Raw genomic sequence first — 19,392 nt, forward strand, 5'->3', positions numbered from 1 at the left:
CTCACACTTGAGGAAGGTGTTTCACTTGTGCGTGTAGCTGGCACAGATCGACCATGTCCTCTCCTTGCAACAGGAGCTCTACCAGCAGCACCACGACCCAGGCCACGGCCCTTATTTGACGGTCTCCTCATATTTCTGTAATTTAAGATCTTGCCCTAGAAAGGTTTTTATTGAATAGCGGAATAGAAAATATGATCCAAAAAAAGTGTATGTATATCACACGTACACAACCACACTAGGCCCCAATTACTATTGTTTGTACCCCTAAAAGGCTAGATGAGGAGTAGGGGGAGTATGGAACAGGCAGCACCCTCAAACCTTCAGAAGTATGAGATGAACCCCAACAACTTGGAAAGGTGGATCTCTCTCACACGTACCGACACAGACTATCCCGCAATTCAATTGATCCTCAAAGGTTTTTATTGAATAGCGGAATAGGAAATATGATCAAAAAAAGTGTATGTATCTCGCACGTACACAACCACACTAGGCCCCAATTACTATTGTTTGTACCCCTAAAAGGCTAGATGAGGAGTAGGGGGGGTATGGAACAGGCAGCACCCTCAAACCTTCAGAAGTATGAGATGAACCCCAACAACTTGGAAAGGTGGATCTCTCTCACACGTACCGACACAGACTATCCCGCAATTCAATTGATCCTCAAAGGTTTTTATTGAATAGCGAAATAGGAAATATGATCAAAAAAAGTGTATGTATCTCGCACGTACACAACCACACTAGGCCCCAATTACTATTGTTTGTACCCCTAAAAGGCTAGATGAGTAGTAGGGGGGGTATGGAACAGGCAGCACCCTCAAACCTTCAGAAGTATGAGATGAACCCCAACAACTTGGAAAGGTGGATCTCTCTCACACGTACCAACACAGACTATCCCCCAATTTAACTGATCCCCAGAGGTTTTTGATTAAATAGCGGAATAGAAAATATGATCCCAAAAAAGTGTATGTATATCACACGTACACAACCACACTAGGCCCCAATTACTATTGTTTGTACCCCTAAAAGGCTAGGAGTAGGGGGAGTATGGAACAGGCAGCACCCTCAAACCTTCAGAAGTATGAGATGAACCCCAACAACTTGGAAAGGTGGATCTCTCTCACACGTACCAACACAGACTATCCCCCAATTTAACTGATCCCCAAAGGTTTTTGATTAAATAGCGGAATAGAAAATATGATCCCAAAAAAGTGTATGTATATCACACGTACACAACCACACTAGGCCCCAATTACTATTGTTTGTACCCCTAAAAGGCTAGGAGTAGGGGGAGTATGGAACAGGCAGCACCCTCAAACCTTCAGAAGTATGAGATGAACCCCAACAACTTGGAAAGGTGGATCTCTCTCACACGTACCAACACAGACTATCCCCCAATTTAACTGATCCCCAAAGGTTTTTGATTAAATAGCGAAATAGAAAATATGATCCCAAAAAAGTGTATGTATATCACACGTACACAACCACACTAGGCCCCAATTACTATTGTTTGTACCCCTAAAAGGCTAGGAGTAGGGGGAGTATGGAACAGGCAGCACCCTCAAACCTTCAGAAGTATGAGATGAACCCCAACAACTTGGAAAGGTGGATCTCTCTCACACGTACCAACACAGACTATCCCCCAATTTAACTGATCCCCAAAGGTTTTTGATTAAATAGCGGAATAGAAAATATGATCCCAAAAAAGTGTATGTATATCACACGTACACAACCACACTAGGCCCCAATTACTATTGTTTGTACCCCTAAAAGGCTAGGAGTAGGGGGAGTATGGAACAGGCAGCACCCTCAAACCTTCAGAAGTATGAGATGAACCCCAACAACTTGGAAAGGTGGATCTCTCTCACACGTACCAACACAGACTATCCCCCAATTTAACTGATCCCCAAAGGTTTTTGATTAAATAGCGGAATAGAAAATATGATCCCAAAAAAGTGTATGTATATCACACGTACACAACCACACTAGGCCCCAATTACTATTGTTTGTACCCCTAAAAGGCTAGGAGTAGGGGGAGTATGGAACAGGCAGCACCCTCAAACCTTCAGAAGTATGAGATGAACCCCAACAACTTGGAAAGGTGGATCTCTCTCACACGTACCAACACAGACTATCCCCCAATTTAACTGATCCCCAAAGGTTTTTGATTAAATAGCGGAATAGAAAATATGATCCCAAAAAAGTGTATGTATATCACACGTACACAACCACACTAGGCCCCAATTACTATTGTTTGTACCCCTAAAAGGCTAGATGAGGAGTAGGGGGAGTATGGAACAGGCAGCACCCTCAAACCTTCAGAAGTATGAGATTGTGTTCACTGTACCCCACAAAGATTGAGTTCACTGCACCCCACAATGATTGTGTTCACTGCACCCCACAAAGATTGTGTTCACTGCACCTCACAAAGATTGTGTTCACTGTACCCCCCAAAGATTGTGTTCACTGCACCCCACAAAGATTCTGTTCACTGTACCCCACAAAGATTGTGTTCACTGCACCCCAAAAAGATTGTGTTCACTGCACCCCAAAAAGGATGTTGTTCACTGCACCCCAAAAAGGATGTTGTTCACTCCACCCCAAAAAGATTGTGTTCACTGCACCCCACAAAGATTGTGTTCACTGCACCCCAAAAAGATTGTGTTCACTGCACCCCAAAAATGATTTTGTTCACTGCACCCCAAAAAGGATTTTGTTCACTGCACCCCAAAAAGGATGTTGTTCACTCCACCCCAAAAAGATTGTGTTCACTGCACCCCAAAAAGATTGTGTTCACTGCACCCCACAAAGGATTTTGTTCACTGCACCCCAAAAAGATTGTGTTCACTGCACCCCAAAAAGGATGTTGTTCACTGCACCCCAAAAAGGATTTTGTTCACTGCACCCCAAAAAGATTGTGTTCACTGCACCCCACAAAGGATTTTGTTCACTGCACCCCACAAAGATTGTGTTCACTGCACACCAAAAAGGATTGTGTTCACTGCACCCCAAAAAGATTGTGTTCACTGCACCCCAAAAAGATTGTGTTCACTGCAGCCCAAAAAGATTGTGTTCACTGCAGCCCAAAAAGATTGTGTTCACTGCAGCCCAAAAAGATTGTGTTCACTGCAGCTCACACACAGAAAAATGGATGTGGATCACTGACACCTGCCTATCTCCAATCCCACACCACACAGCAATATCGATTGTAGTTTGTAGAACACAGTTTCCCTAAAATTCAGCAGACTCTGTCCCTAACAGGATTGAGAAGAGATCGTAGATCAGGATTGAGTGCAGACCCCACCCCCCACACAGCAATATCGATTGTAGTTTGTAGAAGACACTGACCCTATAATTCAGCAGACTCTATCCCTAAAATGCCTACAACTCGCCCTGCCTAAACACTCCGACCTGTCCCTCAATTCTATCCGGACACAAATGGTTTTTTCCTGCCTATCTTTCCCTAATCAGCAGCCAGCACGTTGATGTGTGCTCTGTCCCTGAATCTAAGCAGCATAATGACGCCGCTGCGGCTGCCTCGAACTTATAAAGACTTGGTCACATGCTTCAGACGGCCAATCACAGCTACTGAGACATTTGCAGGCATGGCTGGGATGGCTTAAGGCACACCAGTTAAACGATTGTTGATTGGCTGTTGAAAGCCCGCCATGAAAAGAGCGCCAAAGCATGCAAAACCCGGAAATAAAACGACCGAACACGGATTTTTACCCGAACATACAGTAAAGTGTCCGTGTCCGTGTTCGGGTACAAAAAATCCAATTATTCGGTACGAACACGAATAATACAGTCCGTGTTCGCTCAACACTAGTTACTACTTGTAATTGTCTTTAGGGTTCTAACTTGGCACCCCCTTTCTCACACTCTGTGTAGCTGACACCCGTCCACTGACTGACTACACTTTGGAGTGGTCCCCTTCCTGGGCAGACCCCGGGCAAGTTCCTCTGTACTCACGGACACTGTTTTTCCAGAGTCACTGATGCCCCCAACTCCTCCATTCAGCTTCTCTTGGACCTCCGGATTCAGCCACACACTCTGGTTCACCAGGCTGACCGCCTGTGACCCCCATCCACTGCTGCAGAAGAGGAGACAGCCGTCACCCTCCTTCTGGGACCTGGCTTCCCGCCCAAAGACCCTGGGCACGTGTCCTTGGCTTTATATACCCTGTCCCATAATGCACCAAGACAACCAGTCTATGCCAATCCCTGGGGCAGTAATAAAGCCTGTGTGTCACTGGCTGGGTTTCCTTCACTGTCCAATATGCCGCCCCATTGGACACAGTGGGGGACACTCGCTCAGCCCAGATGAATCACACACTGGACAGATGGAGCAGGCCTGACTAACAAATGCTGCTACCTGAGAAGCAGGGAGCATATACATTTAGCCTGCTGTTAAGCAGACAGAGCCAAAACTGCCTACCTAGCACCTATCTAGGAGGGTGCTACGTCAGTATAAAGCTTCTTCATTGCCAAAGTTAAGTTTGCTGTTCCAAGGCCTCTGTAAAGGATACAGAAAAGAAAAGGATCCGGAATCTGCAGCACAACCTTTATTTTATGTCTGTGATGTTTTTATAGAACATGCAATAAAGGTTGAAAAAGTGCAGTGGATTCTGGACCTTTCTTTTCTGTAGCTTTGCAAACAGGCTGTGCTAGCACCTTCACCATATCAGGCTAGTAGATGGATGACTAATCACTGACCAGGAGCAGCTTTGCTTGTGTATGTCCTCTACTTCTAATCAGCTGGCAGAATGGAACATCTGGCTACTCTAATGAAGATTCATTGGCCAACTGCCTCTGAGGTAAAGGTGAGCTTTTCAGAGAGGATACTGCACCCTCTGCTAGCAGGAAGACACATCTGGCCAGTGATGAAGACTCGTTGGCCAGCTGCTTCTGAGGCAGAGGTACCCTTTAAACAAACTTAGCTGTTTATTTAGTTTAGCACCTGAGCATTAGCTACTAGAGATCCATCCAGTCAGTATGAACATATTTAATGCATCTGCTTCCTTGCCTTCTATTCCTCTGCTGCTTCTGTTACACAAACCTGACATAGCAACTTCCCAGGACAGCCAGCTACCACTAGACGAGGATGACACACCTGGCCAGTCTGACAAAGACTCCATCTTAGGCAGAGGTGGCCTTTAAACAAATGTTGCTGTTTGACTAGGCTTAGTATCTGACAATCAGTCTGATCAAAATCAAAACATCTGCCTTCTTTGCCTCCTTATTCACTGGTGCCTCTGAAATGCAAATTAGCATAGCATCTTGGCAGGCAAGCCAGCCACAAGCCCAAAACTGCCCAGGATAATCATTGTATTCAGATTTCCTTTAGCCTGCCTCTCCTTGCAGTGCCTTAAATGCATAGTGGTTCCTTCAAGGCTAAAGTGGACTTGTCGCTGTTGAAGAAACAAGCTGCCTCTTTTCCTCTTGAGAAGGTAGTGCTGGTGTTGAGGGTTGGAGAGATTTGTAATCCACTATGCCCATAATGTGCACTCTTTTTTAGGCTAGAATATACCTACCTAATGCTCACGTGCAAAATTATTCAGCCCCCTTAAGTTAATACTTTGTATCGCCAAGGTCGCAAAGTTCAAGGTGGCCAAATACTTTCGCAAGGCACTGTTCCTGGGAGTACTGCTCACAGTAATACTTTACAAGTGGCAATCCACACATACATCTGCAGAACATTGAAAGGTCAAAGCCCAACTTAAACTGCAAAATGAGCAGACTGCAGCGACTCAAGAGCCTCCACCAACCAGCTGTCCACAACCAGTCTCCGAGACAAGGGTCCTCAAATGATCTGCAGCAAACGGACCCCTGTGCAAGTGTGAGCGAGGTCTGAGGCACACCAGAGAGAAGCAATTACAGCTTGATGTCCAACGCATAGCAGTCGTTAGACGTATAGCAATCAAGAGTACTGAAGAGTTAATATATCACAGGCAAAGCAATGAAGGGTTAATAGACACCAGATTATTGGCACTGGTAGGTTAACTTACACCAGGCAGAGGGCATTGCAGAGGTCAATATCAAGCATTAGAGCATTAATACACAGTAAGCCAGGCATTGCTGAGGTAATATCAGCCCATGCATTAGCAGTACTGCAGACACAGACCACAGCCTGTGAGGCATTGACAAAACAGACAGAACTGTGGACAACAAGCCACAGTGTGTATGTGGTGCGTGTTACCGCCTTACCATAGGTGTGCACACAGGGTGGAGAAAGAGAGTTCCTATGCTACCGATAGTGTAGCACAATTTATTCACAGCAACATAAAATTATGGTACATATGCACTTACAGACATCCAGTGTGACAGGCATGAGAAAGCTCAACATGGGACAACCAAGGGAAAGTCCATCCCACCTTGGAGCCGCTGAATGTAAAAGCCGATGCGGGATGCGGTGCAGGGAACCAGACGAACAAGCCAAGAGCCGCCATGAGGGAAGAGCTGTCAGACCCCAGGATTCTGCAGCCAAAAGGAACATGTTTAAGAAGCTAGACCACACCTCCTTTATCAGTCTAGCAGCTAAGCCATTGGTCCAAAACCTGTGGCCCTCCAGCTGTTGGTGAACTACAATTCCCATCATGCCACTGCCTTTGGGAGACATGCTTTTAACTATCAGCCTTGCAATGCCTCATGGGACTTGTAGTTCTGCAACAGCTGGGGGGGCCACAGGTTGAGCACCCATTATCTAAATGATTTAGGTGCATATATAGTTAAAAATACATATAAATATAATTAGGAATGCATATAATTAAAAACGTTTGATATATTTTATGACACAAAGAGGTAATGTAGAGTGTGGATACTGTGAAAAGGTACATAATAGTAAGCCTCGGTTCACACTAGATGTAGTGGGAAATCAGTTTGCAATTTGCAGAATCGGATCGCATGGGTATGAACACCCATGAGATTCAATTCTGGTGCGGGCAGAAAAAGGGTCCTGCACGAGTTTTTTGTGAATGCAGTGTGATTTGAGCCGTACAAATCCATGGCTCAAATCGCACCCCAATACATGGAACATAGGGCGCTTCTGTTAGGAAAATCAATCCTCAATGGTGATTGAAAAAGGATGGGGAAAAAAAGATTGAATGGGCTTCTGTAATCGTGCAGGGGTACCACGCTGACAAAGGGCCATCTCTTCTGGATTGGTAGAAGCGACTCCAACTGTTAAAGCAAGAAAAAGGAGAAGGTGCCTCTAAGTGCAGCTAGTGATACTTTTATTTGCACACGTGGATTAACCACTTTAAGACCAAAGGATTTGCCCCCTTAATGACCAGGCACTATTTTGCGATTCGGCAGTGCGTTATTTTAACGGACAATTGCGCGGTCCTGCAAAGCTGTACCCAAACAAAATTCTTGTCCTTTTTTTCCTACACATAGAGCTTTCTTTTGGTGGTATTTGATCACCTGTGCAATTTTTATTTTTTGCGCTATAAACAAAAAAAGAGCGACAATTTTGAAAAAAAAAAAAACATTTTCACATTCTGCTATATAACATTCCCCCCCCCCCCCAAAAAAAAAATGTAAAAATCTAAATTTTTTAACATTTTAGGCCAATTCGTTTTCTGCTACATATTTTTGATAAAAATCGCAATAAGCGTATTTTGATTGGTTTGCGCAGAAGTTATCGCGTCTACTAACTACGGGAAAGATTTATGTCAGTTTTATTGTTTTTTTTTTACTAGTAATGGCCGTGATCTGCAATTTTTTGTGGGACTGCGACATTGCGGTGGACAGATCGGACCCTTAACTGACATTTCACTCATTGACAGACGCAGGACTCATATCTTGATATCAGTAGGGTATTGCTGCCCCCTACAGGAGTAGGACACTAGGCAGAAAAAAGATTCTGACTACACCTATGGGCAGTCCCAGGGGGTATACCCTCTCTCTTCCTGCTATAGGATGTCATTTTTTCTCTGCCTAGTTAGGAGTAAGGACCTAAGTTCCTTGCTCTGTTGCTAATGGGGATGTGGGGAGGCTGGATCTGCATTGCAGGCCGCTACTGGGGACGGGGGGGGGGGGGATGTGCCGCCAGTGCAGGCGGACGTTGTGTGAAGGGGTTCCTACTTGGCTCCCCAGGGCCCATCTGTCGGTTGCTCATATGCAGGCCGCGCGGGGCTGCCATTTTCTTGAAGCCTCCATGAGCACATGGAGGTGGCCATCTTGGTACACCCGGCTCATTTTCTTTCTTCAGAGCTGGAACACTGTGGGAGTTCCTGGAGGTGTGTAAGGGGGTGGGGCTCCTCCCTAGACCCGGGCACACTGGGTGGCGCTGGGGGACATTTTATAGCAACAAAAAAAATAAATAAATTGCCGTTTTGTCAAATTTTGCTAACGGTTCCTCTGACCCTGCTGAACATGTGTCCCCACCTGATCCCCTCGAGGTGACCGCAGGGCCCTCCGGTTCCCAGCTCACTATAGATGCACTTTCGGCGGTCCTGGAGTCGTTTGTGCCCTCCGCCTACCCCTGCCTCGTCTGATGCCTCAGATTCAGAATCTGACAAAGTCGCTGCTGACACAGGTCTCCCCTCCGGGTCTACTGCCTCGCGCCCTGTCTACTCTGATAGTGAGGATGACCTTTCTGCCTCCGCTGTCGCGCAAGACAAGGTGCTGGTTGACGCACTGATTGTGTCTGTCCGTGATAACCTAAAGCTGGAGGATGCAGCTGCGGCTGCGACTGATATGCAGGTTGCCTTTGGCACTCGCAAGCCCTCCAGGGTGACAAGGGTTTTTCCTTTTCCCGCATGCTTTGATGATATAATTAAGAAAGAATGGGACCGTCTGAAACGCCCCCCCTGGGATGCCTAAGCGGATTGCTAGGCGCTACCCGTTTGAGGAGTCCCTCATTAAAAAGTGGACGGTGCCGCCTATGGTGGATCCGCCGGTCTCCAGGCTGAATGAGGCTACTGTGATCCTGGTGGAGGATTCCCCGTCCTTTAGGGATCCGGTTGATTGTAGGGCGGAGTCTGTGTCCCACACTGTTTTCCCTGGCAGGGTCTGCCTTAAGACCGGTGTTTACCATTGCCCTGGTTTCGCAAACATTGACGGAATGGACTAAGTTACTACATCGTGACTTAGAGGGGAGAAACCTTCCCCCTGCCAGAGTTGCTGGACCAGATGGTGCAGGGACTGCAATTTCTTTGCGACGCCAGACTGGATACTGCTCCAATTCTGGGGCGTTTTTCGTTTTCGGCGGTGGTCCTCCGGATCAGGCTTCTAAGAAAGCCTTGACTGATCTCCCCTTTCAGGGGGATCGCCTGTTTGGTGCTACCTTGGATGATATTATCAAAGGTCTCACTGGGGGGGCAAGAGCACCTTTCTCCCACAGGCTGCCAAGGGTAAGTACCCTCGTCGCAGACGGGGACCCTCCTTTTCAGCACACAAGAACGTTTTTTGTCCCTCTGGATCAGTCGACAAGGCGAAGCCCTTCAAGGCCTCCTCCGGGGGTTCCAAGCGGCCCTGGTCTTGTAAACAGACAAATGGGTTCACGAGGTCATACGGGCGGGGTACCAGATTGAGTTTCGATCAGTTCCACCGGTAAGGTTCTTCCCTTCCAAAGTGAGGCTGTCACCGGATCGATTAAGGGCTCTGTTGGGGGGCAGTACAGGACTTGGTACAACAGGGAGTAATAGTTCTGTGAGGGTAACATTTTCAGGGGAAGTTCACAGTGCCCAGAAATGAGGGCAAGGTGCGTCCAGCCCTGGACTTAAAGGCGCTGAATTGTTTTGTCCGGGTGCAAAAATTCAAGATGGAGTCCATTCGCATGGTGGTGGCCTCCCTGCATCAGGGGGACTTTTTTGGCCTCCATAGACATCAAAGATGCCTACCTTCACATTCCCATTTACGCAGGACACCAAGGTTTTCTGCGCTTTGCAGTGGGAGAGGACCATTATCAGTTTGTGGCATTACCCTTTGGTCTCGCCTCTGCTCCCAGGGTCTTCACAAAGGTTTTGGCTCCGGTTCTGGCGCTGTTGCGGAAACGGGGGGTATCGTCCTGGGCTACCTGGATGACCTTCTCCTCCGTGCGTAGTCTCTGCAGGCTCTGATGGCGAATTTGGAGATCACCATGACCTCTCTGGAAGAGTTCGGTGGCTTGTGAACCTGCAGAAGTCATCCCTGGTCCCCTCCAGGAGACTGAACTATCTGGGCCTGACTTTGGATGTGTCCTTGGCCAAGGTGTTTCTCCCTGCGGACAAACTTCAGAAAATCCAAACAGCGACTCAGCTGTTGCTGTCCACCAAATGGTCGTCCCTTCGGACCTGCATGATGGCTCTGGGACTGATGGTGGCGTCTTTCGAGGCGGTACCTTTTGCTCAATTTCATACGAGGAGGAGATCTTTCTCAAATGGAACAGGAATCCCGATTCTCTGGACAATCAGATCCGGTTGAGCGAGCGGACCAGGGAGGCCCTGGTATGGTGGCTTCGGTCTCCGATGCTCAGTCAAGGAAGATCCTTTCTTCCGATCTATTGGACAATTGTCACCACAGATGCCAGTCTATCCGGGTGGGGAGGGGTTCTCGGCAGGTTTTCTTCTCAGGGCATCTGGTCCCTGTAAGAATCCAGGTTGCAGATAAATGTATTGGAACTGAGAGCGATAAGGCTTGGCCTGGTTCACTGGACCGAGCATCTTCGGGGCTGTCCAGTTCGGATTCAGTCAGACAATGCCACGGCCCTGGCTTATGTTAATCACAAAGGGGACACCAAGAGTGTCCTTGCGGCCTTGGAAGTGGCTGGCATCCTCCGTTGGGCGGAACGCTTTGTTCCAGCTCTCTCCGCTGTTCACATTCCAGGGGTGGAAAATTGGCAGGCGGATTTTCTCAGCCGACAGACCTTAGATCAAGGGGAATGGTCTCCTCATCCGGAGGTGTTTCACCAGTTGTGCCTTCTTTGGGGCACCCCATATGTGGATCTGTTGGCGTCCCGGATCAACAGGAAAGTGCAGAGGTTTGTAGCCCGATCCCGAGATCCTCTGGCAGACGCCACAGACGCACTGGTGGCCCCGTGGGGGCAGTATCAGCTGCTGTGTGCCTTTCCTCCTCTCAAGTTGCTGCAGAGACTTCTTCGCAGGATAGAGGCGGAAGGGATTCCGATCATTCTTGTGGCTCAGGACTGGCCTCGTCGCGCCTGGTACGCCGACTTGGTCAGGCTGGTCGCAGACGCTCCATGGAGGCTTCCTCTCAGGGAGGATCTGCTGTCTCAGGGGCCAATCTTCCATCCTGCTTTACGGTCGCTGGCTTTGAAGGCTTGGCTGTTGAGAGCCAGGTGCTGAAGGACAGGGGATTGTCTGCTTCAGTTATTCCTACTCTGCTTAAAGCGAAGAAAGCGACTTCTAGGAAGATTTATCATTGTACGTGGAAGTCTTATATTGCGTGGTGTGAGTCCCTCGGGGTTCCTCCACGTTCTTACTCGGTGGCTCGGGTCTTGGCCTTCCTTCAATGGGGTTGAGCAGAAGCTGGCTTTGAGTACTATCAAGAGTCACGTCTCGGCCTTGGCGATTTTCTTCCAGAGGCCACTGGTCACTCATTCCCTGGTACAAAATTTAATTCGGGGCGTGGGGCACCTGGTTCCTCCGGTGCGCTCTCCATTACCACCCTGGGACCTTAATTTGATGCTGTCGGTTCTCCAGAAACCTCCCTTTGAACATATTAAGGAGATTCCCCTGCTTACCTTATTCTAGAAGGTGGCCTTTTTGGTGGCTATTACTTCTGCGCACAGGGTGTCAGAAGTGGCTGCGTTGTCCTGTCGATCCCCCTATCCGGTGGTTCATAGGGATAAAGTGGTTCTTCATCCGGATCCGTCCTTCCTTGCTAAGGTGGTCTCCGGTTTTCACTTAAATGAAGATATCGTGTTGCCTTCCTTATGTCCTAAGCCGAGCCATCCTAAGGAATTTGCACTGCACACTTTGGATGTGGTCGGGCAATCAGGGTGTACCTGGCAACTACTGACTCTTTTCGTAAGTCAGATTTGCTCTTTGTGATCACGGATGGCCCTAGAAAAGGGTTGCCTGCATCTGCTGCGACTATTTTGAGATGAATCAGGCAGACGGTGGTGCAGGCTTATTCGATTAAGGGTCAGGTTCCTCCTTTCCCTGTTAAAGTGCACTCTACTCTGGCACTTAGTGCTTCCTGGGCTTTTTGCCATCAGGCGTCTGTACTTCAGGTTTGCAAGGTGGCTACCTGGTCGTCTGTTCATACCTTTACAAAATTTTATAAGGTTGATGTGCTGGCATCTGCGGATGCCTCTTTTGGCCACAAGGTTTTGCAGGCTGCGGTTTGAGGGAACCCTTGGTTTACCTTGGGGGTTCTGTTTGGTTTCAGGTGGGTCTCATCTTATTGTTCCAATGAGTCCTATGTTTCCTGGTTGGCTATGTTTTTGGCCTTGTGGAATGTTTTCCTCTGCTATCCCACCTCTCAATTATGGCACTGCTTTGGGACGTCCCTACTGATATCAAGATATGAGTCCTGCATCTGTCAATGAGCGACAGAGAAAACTGGATTTTTGACTTACCATAAAATCCTTTTCTCTTACGCTCATTGACAGACGCAGCACCCGCCCCTCTATATTGGAGTTGGGTTGGTGTGATTTCTCTGACTCTGCTTTGTTACATAACTGACATCCTATAGCAGGAAGAGAGAGGGTATACCCCCTGGGACTGCCCATAGGTGTAGCCAGAATCTTTTTTCTGCCTAGTGTCCTACTCCTGTAGGGGACAGCAATACCCTACTGATATCAAGATATGGGTCTTGCGTCTATCAATGAGCATAAGAGAAAAGGATTTTACGGTAAGTCAAAAATCCAGTTTTTTGACACTTTTGGGGGGACCAGTGATATTACTACATTAATCAGTGCTAAATATGCACTGTTACTGTAATAATGACACTGGCAGAGAAGTGGTTAAATCTCTGGGTGATCAAGGGGTTAAATGTAAGCCTAGGGGAGTGATTCTAACTGTGGGGGGCATGGCTTCTGAAATGACCATAGAGACATGTGATCCTTTATAGAAGGATCACATTGGCTCTATGACCATTCCAGGGAGAAGAACGGTCAGCTGTGTTTACAACAGTTGACCGTTCTTCTCTCTCATCGGGGAACGATTGCGGGTGTCAGGCGGGAATCTGAGCCGCCTGACATATGCATCGGCTTCCCCACTGCCGAGTGGGGGTGGGAGCGCGCCGCCGCCGGCACACGCTCGCCCCCTAGCTTCCCGTAGACCTACGTCGGTTTGCGCAGGAGAGCCGCCCTGCCGCAGTAAAAAGACGGCGGGTGGTCGGGAAGTGGTTAACACACTTAAAGGATGGACGAATAGTAGCGTCATTACTCGGGGTCCATTCCTGACCCTGTGGCTCAAATCGCACCCCAGAGACACCACATGTAATTCATAAATGTGCTACGATTCTTGTGCGAACAACATGCGGTGTCCCATACCGCATCAGTGTGAACGCAGGCTTAATGTTCTTGGGGCTGAAGTATATAATGTTTTAGTACAGGTGGGAGAGAAGGAAAGGGGTCCCAAGGTAAAGAATATTACAATATACAGTGCCTTGCGAAAGCATTCGGCCCCCTTGAACTTTTCAACCTTTTGCCACATTTCAGGCTTCAAACATAAAGATATAAAACTGTAATTTTTTGTGAAGAATCAACAACAAGTGGGACACAATCATGAAGTGGAACGAAATTTACTGGATATTTAAAACTTTTTTAACAAATAAAAAACTGAAAAATTGGGCGTGCAAAATTATTCAGCCCCCTTAAGTTAATACTTTGTAGCGCCACCTTTTGCTGCGATTACAGCTGTAAGTCGCTTGGGGTATGTCCCTATCAGTTTTTCATATCGAGAGACTGAAATTTTTGCCCAATCCTCCTTGCAAAACAGCTCAAGCTCAGTGAGGTTGGATGGAGAGCGTTTGTGAACAGCAGTTTTCAGTTCTTTCCACAGATTCTCGATTGGATTCAGGTCTGGACTTTGACTTGGCCATTCTAACATCTGGATATGTTTATTTGTGAACCATTCCATTGTAGATTTAGCTTTATGTTTTGGATCATTGTCTTGTTGGAAGACAAATCTCCGTCCCAGTCTCAGGTCTTTTGCAGACTCCATCAGGTTTTCTTCCAGAATGGTCCTGTATTTGGCTCCATCCATCTTCCCATCAATTTTAACCATCTTCCCTGTCCCTTCTGAAGAAAAGCAGGCCGAAATCATGATGCTGCCACCACCATGTTTGACAGTGGGGATGGTGTGTTCAGGGTGATGAGCTGTGTTGCTTTTACGCCAAACATAACGTTTTGCATTGTTGCCAAAAAGTTCGATTTTGGTTTCATCTGATCAGAGCACCTTCTTCCACATGTTTGGTGTGTCTCCCAGGTGGCTTGTGGGAAACTTTAAACGACACTTTTTAAGGATATCTTTAAGAAATGGCTTTCTTCTTGCCACTCTTCCATAAAGGCCAGATTTGTGCAGTATACGACTGATTGTTGTCCTATGGACAGAGTCTCCCACCTCAGCTGTAGATCTCTGCAGTTCATCCAGAGTGATCATGGGCCTCTTGGCTGCATCTCTGATCAGTCTTCTCCTTGTATGAGCTGAAAGTTTAGAGGGACAGCCAGGTCTTCGTAGATTTGCAGTGGTCTGATACTCCTTCCATTTCAATATTATCGCTTGCACAGTGCTCCTTGGGATGTTTAAAGCTTGGGAAATCTTTTTGTATCCAAATCCGGCTTTAAACTTCTCCACAACAGTATCTCGGACCAGCCTGGTATGTTCCTTGTTCTTCATGATGCTCTCTGCGCTTTAAACTGACATCTGAGACTATCACAGTGCAGGTGCATTTATACGGAGACTTGATTACACACAGGTGGATTAATTTTATCATCATTAGTCATTTAGGTCAATATTGGGTCATTCAGAGATCCTCACTGAACTTCTGGAGAGAGTTTAACAAAGATTGAAATATCCAATAAATTTAGTTCCACTTCATGATTGTGTCCCACTTGTTGTTGATTCTTCACAAAAAATTACAGTTTTATATCTTTATGGTTGAAGCCTGAAATGTGACAAAAGGTCGAAAAAAAGTTCAAGGGGGCCGAATACTTTCGCAAGGCACTGTACATGTTGGATGATTATTCCAGTTACAGGAGCTTCTTGTTCATAATAAATGTGAGAATTCGCTCCATAAGTATAGGTGGATCGGGTCCATTCGTTAACAAACTGTAAAATTGAATAGCATATGTAAATACACACCATCACATATACAGTATATAGCAATAGTTAATAGGAAAGATTAAATTCTGCCACAGCAAACACCTGTGCTATAAACCCATGCTTTTGCAGTACTACAGACACAAGCCACAACCTTCGAGGCAATAACAAAATAGACAGCACTGTGTGTGGACAACAAGCCAGCAAAGATTCAGATGTGTGATGCTTGCTTTTAGCAGTGCAAGATAACAGCAAATACCTGTAGGCAACTCTTAACAGTATAACAGAAGCTGAATACTATTGTCTTGTGCACCTTGTGGTGCGCTTTACCACCTGAATGCCTCATGTGCCAACAGGAAGTTCAGTGAACATAGGCGTACGCACAAGGTGTGCCAGATGTGTCTGGGCACACCCTGATCAACCCATTGCCTTCCAACTGCTGGGTCCCAGTGGCAGAACATGATCCAAGTTGACTCCAGAGAAACGCTTTTCTGTGTTTCCCCTGCAGCTGGGCTTCTCATAGGCAGCTACAGGGGAAACGTTTGCTTATGTAGGGAAGGAGGCGGGTACTAAAGAGCAACACAGGGAGAAGGGAGGCGGGGATATGATTTTTTGGTATTGGCTTTATACAGGAAAGGGGTAGGTGCTAAAGCCAGCGCGGCAGTGGGGGTGGGTCTATAAGCCAATCACAGTCGATCATCTTACTGCCCCCTACTCTCTGTGTCATCCTTTAGTGCCCGCCCCCTTCCCGACATAAAAAAACAGCGTTTTCCCGATTGCTGCCTGTGACAAGTGCAGCTATAGGGGAGACACAGAAATATGAATGACTTCTTTTCTTCTCGCTGCACTTTTCACATTACTTAGAATAATGCAGCTCCAACTCTGCTCCCCCACCCCCTCCCCCTTCTCCTATTCCCAGGTCCAGTAGGCGGGGCTATGAGTAGCTGTAATTTAGCTCTGCCTACAGGACCAGCGAATAGGAGAAGAGGGAGAAGAGCCAGTGCTGCAGTACCCTGAGTACTACTAAGAGCCCAGGAAAAACGAGAACACCAGTAAGAAATGCAGAAATGAATGAGAGATGGTGACTACTGCACTCTGTACTCTGTGTCACTAGTGACCTCTGTACTCTGCAGTAAGTGAGGCAGAGCTCAGAAGCGATTCAAAGGTAAATAAGTGAGGCAAAGTTCAGGGGTCATTAGTAAGTGAGGTGGAGTTCAGGAGTCATTAGTAAGTGAGTTGGAGTTCAGGGGTCAGTAGTAGGTGAGGTAGAATTCAGGGGTCAGTAGTAGGTGAGGTAGAATTCAGGGGTCAGTAGTAGGTGAGGTAGAATTCAGGGGTCAGTAGTGGGGCAGAGTTCAGGGGTTAGTAGGAAGTGAACCAGAGTTCAGGGGCTAGTAGGAAGTGAGGTAAAGTTCAAAGGTCAGTAGTAAATGAGGCAGCGTTCAGAGGTCATTATTAGGTGAGGCGGAGATTACGGGTCAGTAGTAAGTGAGGTGGAGTTCAGGGATCAGTGGTAAGTGAGGTGGAGTTCAGGGATCAGTGGTAAGTGAGGTGGAGTTCAGAGGTCAGTAGTAAGTGAGGTGGAGTTCAGAAGTCAGTTGTAAGTGATGCAGAGTTCAGAGATCAGTAGTGAGGCAGAGTTCAGAGGTCCGTAGTAAGTGAGGCGGAGTTCAGAGGTCCGTAGTAAGTGAGGCGGAGTTCAGAGGTCAGTAGTAATTGAGGTAGAGTTCAGAGGTCCGTAGTAAGGCAGAGTTTAGAGGTCAGTAGTGATGCAGAATTCAGGGGATAGTATTAATAGGATCAGCTTGGCTTTCAGACTAATGCTGTGCAGTTTTCCCAGACAATGGTTGCAGAGCAGTGTTACCGTGGTTTTTGTGTGGGTTATCTGCACTTTGCCATAGACTTCTATTGTCCCATGGTTTTGATGAGCATTCTGAAAGTGCACCAAAACCACCCTTTCAGTTTGAGTTTTCACAAAAGTGCACCAAAACTGGTGATATACTGGTGCTGATATAATAGAAGTCTATGGCAAAGTGAAACTAACTAACCCACGCGGAAACTGCAGGTACACTGCACTGCAACCAAGTAAACCATACAGCATCAGTGTACCCTACTGGGGGAGAGAAGACCAGAATCATATTTTATGGGTACAGGAAGGCTTTTGTTTAATTTAACCAAGACCCTTTAAGCCCCTCCTGTAACAAACACAATTTGGCCACACCTACCATTCACCGCGGCTTTGTGGGGCACCACCTAATGCAATAGGCTGCGCACATTTAAGCCAATAAATGTCCATCCATGGAGTCGTGATAAAGGAGGCACTTGTGCAATCCCTATAGACCAGCATCCTACAACCCCAGTACCTGGACATGGGGAAGTTTCTGTCTTATAGGAGATTTACAATGTGTACTGAAGGAGCATCACCACAGGAGAGGCTGAACCTGTGCGGATAGGCCAGATGAATCCGGCAAGGTGAGAGTAAAAATTCTGCTTCCATAAGCAGTGAGAAAAAAAAGGAGAATGCTGCCTTGGGGAGGAGATTAATTTATATAGAATAACCGGTCCTGTGAATGGACAGGGGGCTGAGCCTGTATCCATATGTATATGCTGTTATGCTTGTGTCAGGAAAGCTTCCTGATGCCACTGTCATTTAGTTTTTGTAGGTACTGTATTTTTATATAGCAGTAAACATTTGTCAGATTTGTAATTGTGTGTTACTGCATGATAGTAAAAAATAAAAAATCTGCTGATAGAGTTTGTTAAATGATACCTGTTTTCCTCTTAGCACAACTATTTCCTCCTGTTTTCACTGAACAACCTCCACAGACGTATGTGGTCTACCCTAATGATGATATCATGCTTAGATGTGAAGCGAAAGAAAATTCCAGAGCTTGGTATGTTCAGCAGTTCCTCTTGGTTTTTTTTCTTTTGCTTTTTTTGCTGTTATCAGCTAGACAGCTCATTTATTATTGGCTAGCCAGATCATTAAAATTATTGATTCTCAAGACAGTAATTAGATATTTATAGACAAATATATCTGAGGTACTACATGATGGGGAATATGATCAGTTAATATTGGTGGCATCCCAAGGTCCATAGTTCTGTGGAGGATCAGATATTTATTTCAATGATTTTTTGGGATTTTTAATAATAATCTTGCATAGTAAAAAAGTACATATAGGTTAAGTGTTAATCATCAACAGAGATGTACCATCTATGCTAGGATTAATCTATCAATAAAGTAAGTACATCTGGAATGACAAAAGTCAAACACCAAAACGTATTTGTCAGAAAGATAAAGTAACATTACAGGTCTAAATCATATTTTGCATACCATAATGTCCAAGGAAGCCAAAGATAATTAATGGTTTAATATCTGCCTTGCGTATATGCAAATCTAACTTCATAGCTGTAGTGGAGTTGAACTGTCTTTACTATATAACTTAATGAGGGTACTGCTGGTGATTTCCAAAGGCTCGCTATATAAAGCCTAGTGACAAGGAGAACATTGGTGACAACTGGTGACAATTGGTGACAACTGGTGACAATTGGTCACAACTCAAAATCGCCAGGTGGAAGCCTGAGACTTGTGAGATCATTACAAAAACTGCTGGCCAAAGAGTTTGCTACACAATCAAAAGATACGGTATAGGTTTCCAATTTTATCGCATTGCCTCCAACACTGAGAAGAGGTGTTGGTATGAAATTTGGAAATGAGGATAGGTGTCAGATACCAATGTAGCATAAGTTTGTGTGACACTTCCGGTAGACCTACACACTTGGTTGCTGCAGAAGTCATGGATAATGCTTTCTGCCATTGTGTTAAGGAGAAAGATAGCTTAAGATCCCTTTCCGATGCCAGTATTGGGGGGGAAATTTGAAAAATCCGCTTTGTCTTTAATGGGTATGTAGAAAAAGGAAATGCCTCCTTTAGATCTAACGCTGGGTCAAAGATAGTGTATTGAGAGTGGTGAACTCCGCGCTTATGGAATATTGGATACAAATATGTGTAAAGTAAATCCTAGGCTGCAGCCTCCCTATGATATAGTCAGTTGACTATATAGATATGAAAAAGGGGGGATGGCGCTGCCTATTAGTGAGGTATATAGACTGTGGAGTGCCAGACAATAGTAGCAATGGATGTATAAATAGATAAATAGGAATATAAAGGCGGGTGTATA

The 19,392-nt window shown here is 46.2% G+C and overlaps 1 protein-coding gene across 1 annotated transcript in view; it reads left to right on the forward strand.

Annotated features, from left to right (window-relative positions):
• L1CAM (L1 cell adhesion molecule) overlaps nt 1–19,392 on the forward strand; it is a 1,053,451-nt gene that overhangs the window by 65,080 nt on the left and 968,979 nt on the right. Inside the window, exon 2 of the mRNA XM_082263926.1 lies at nt 17,997–18,105. Within this exon, the coding sequence (XP_082120052.1) occupies nt 17,997–18,105 (109 nt within the window). The remainder of the gene's footprint in view (nt 1–17,996; nt 18,106–19,392) is intronic.

Source organism: Pelophylax lessonae (assembly GCF_965119305.1).
Source record: "Pelophylax lessonae genome assembly, chromosome: 7".
NCBI lineage: Eukaryota > Metazoa > Chordata > Amphibia > Anura > Ranidae > Pelophylax > Pelophylax lessonae.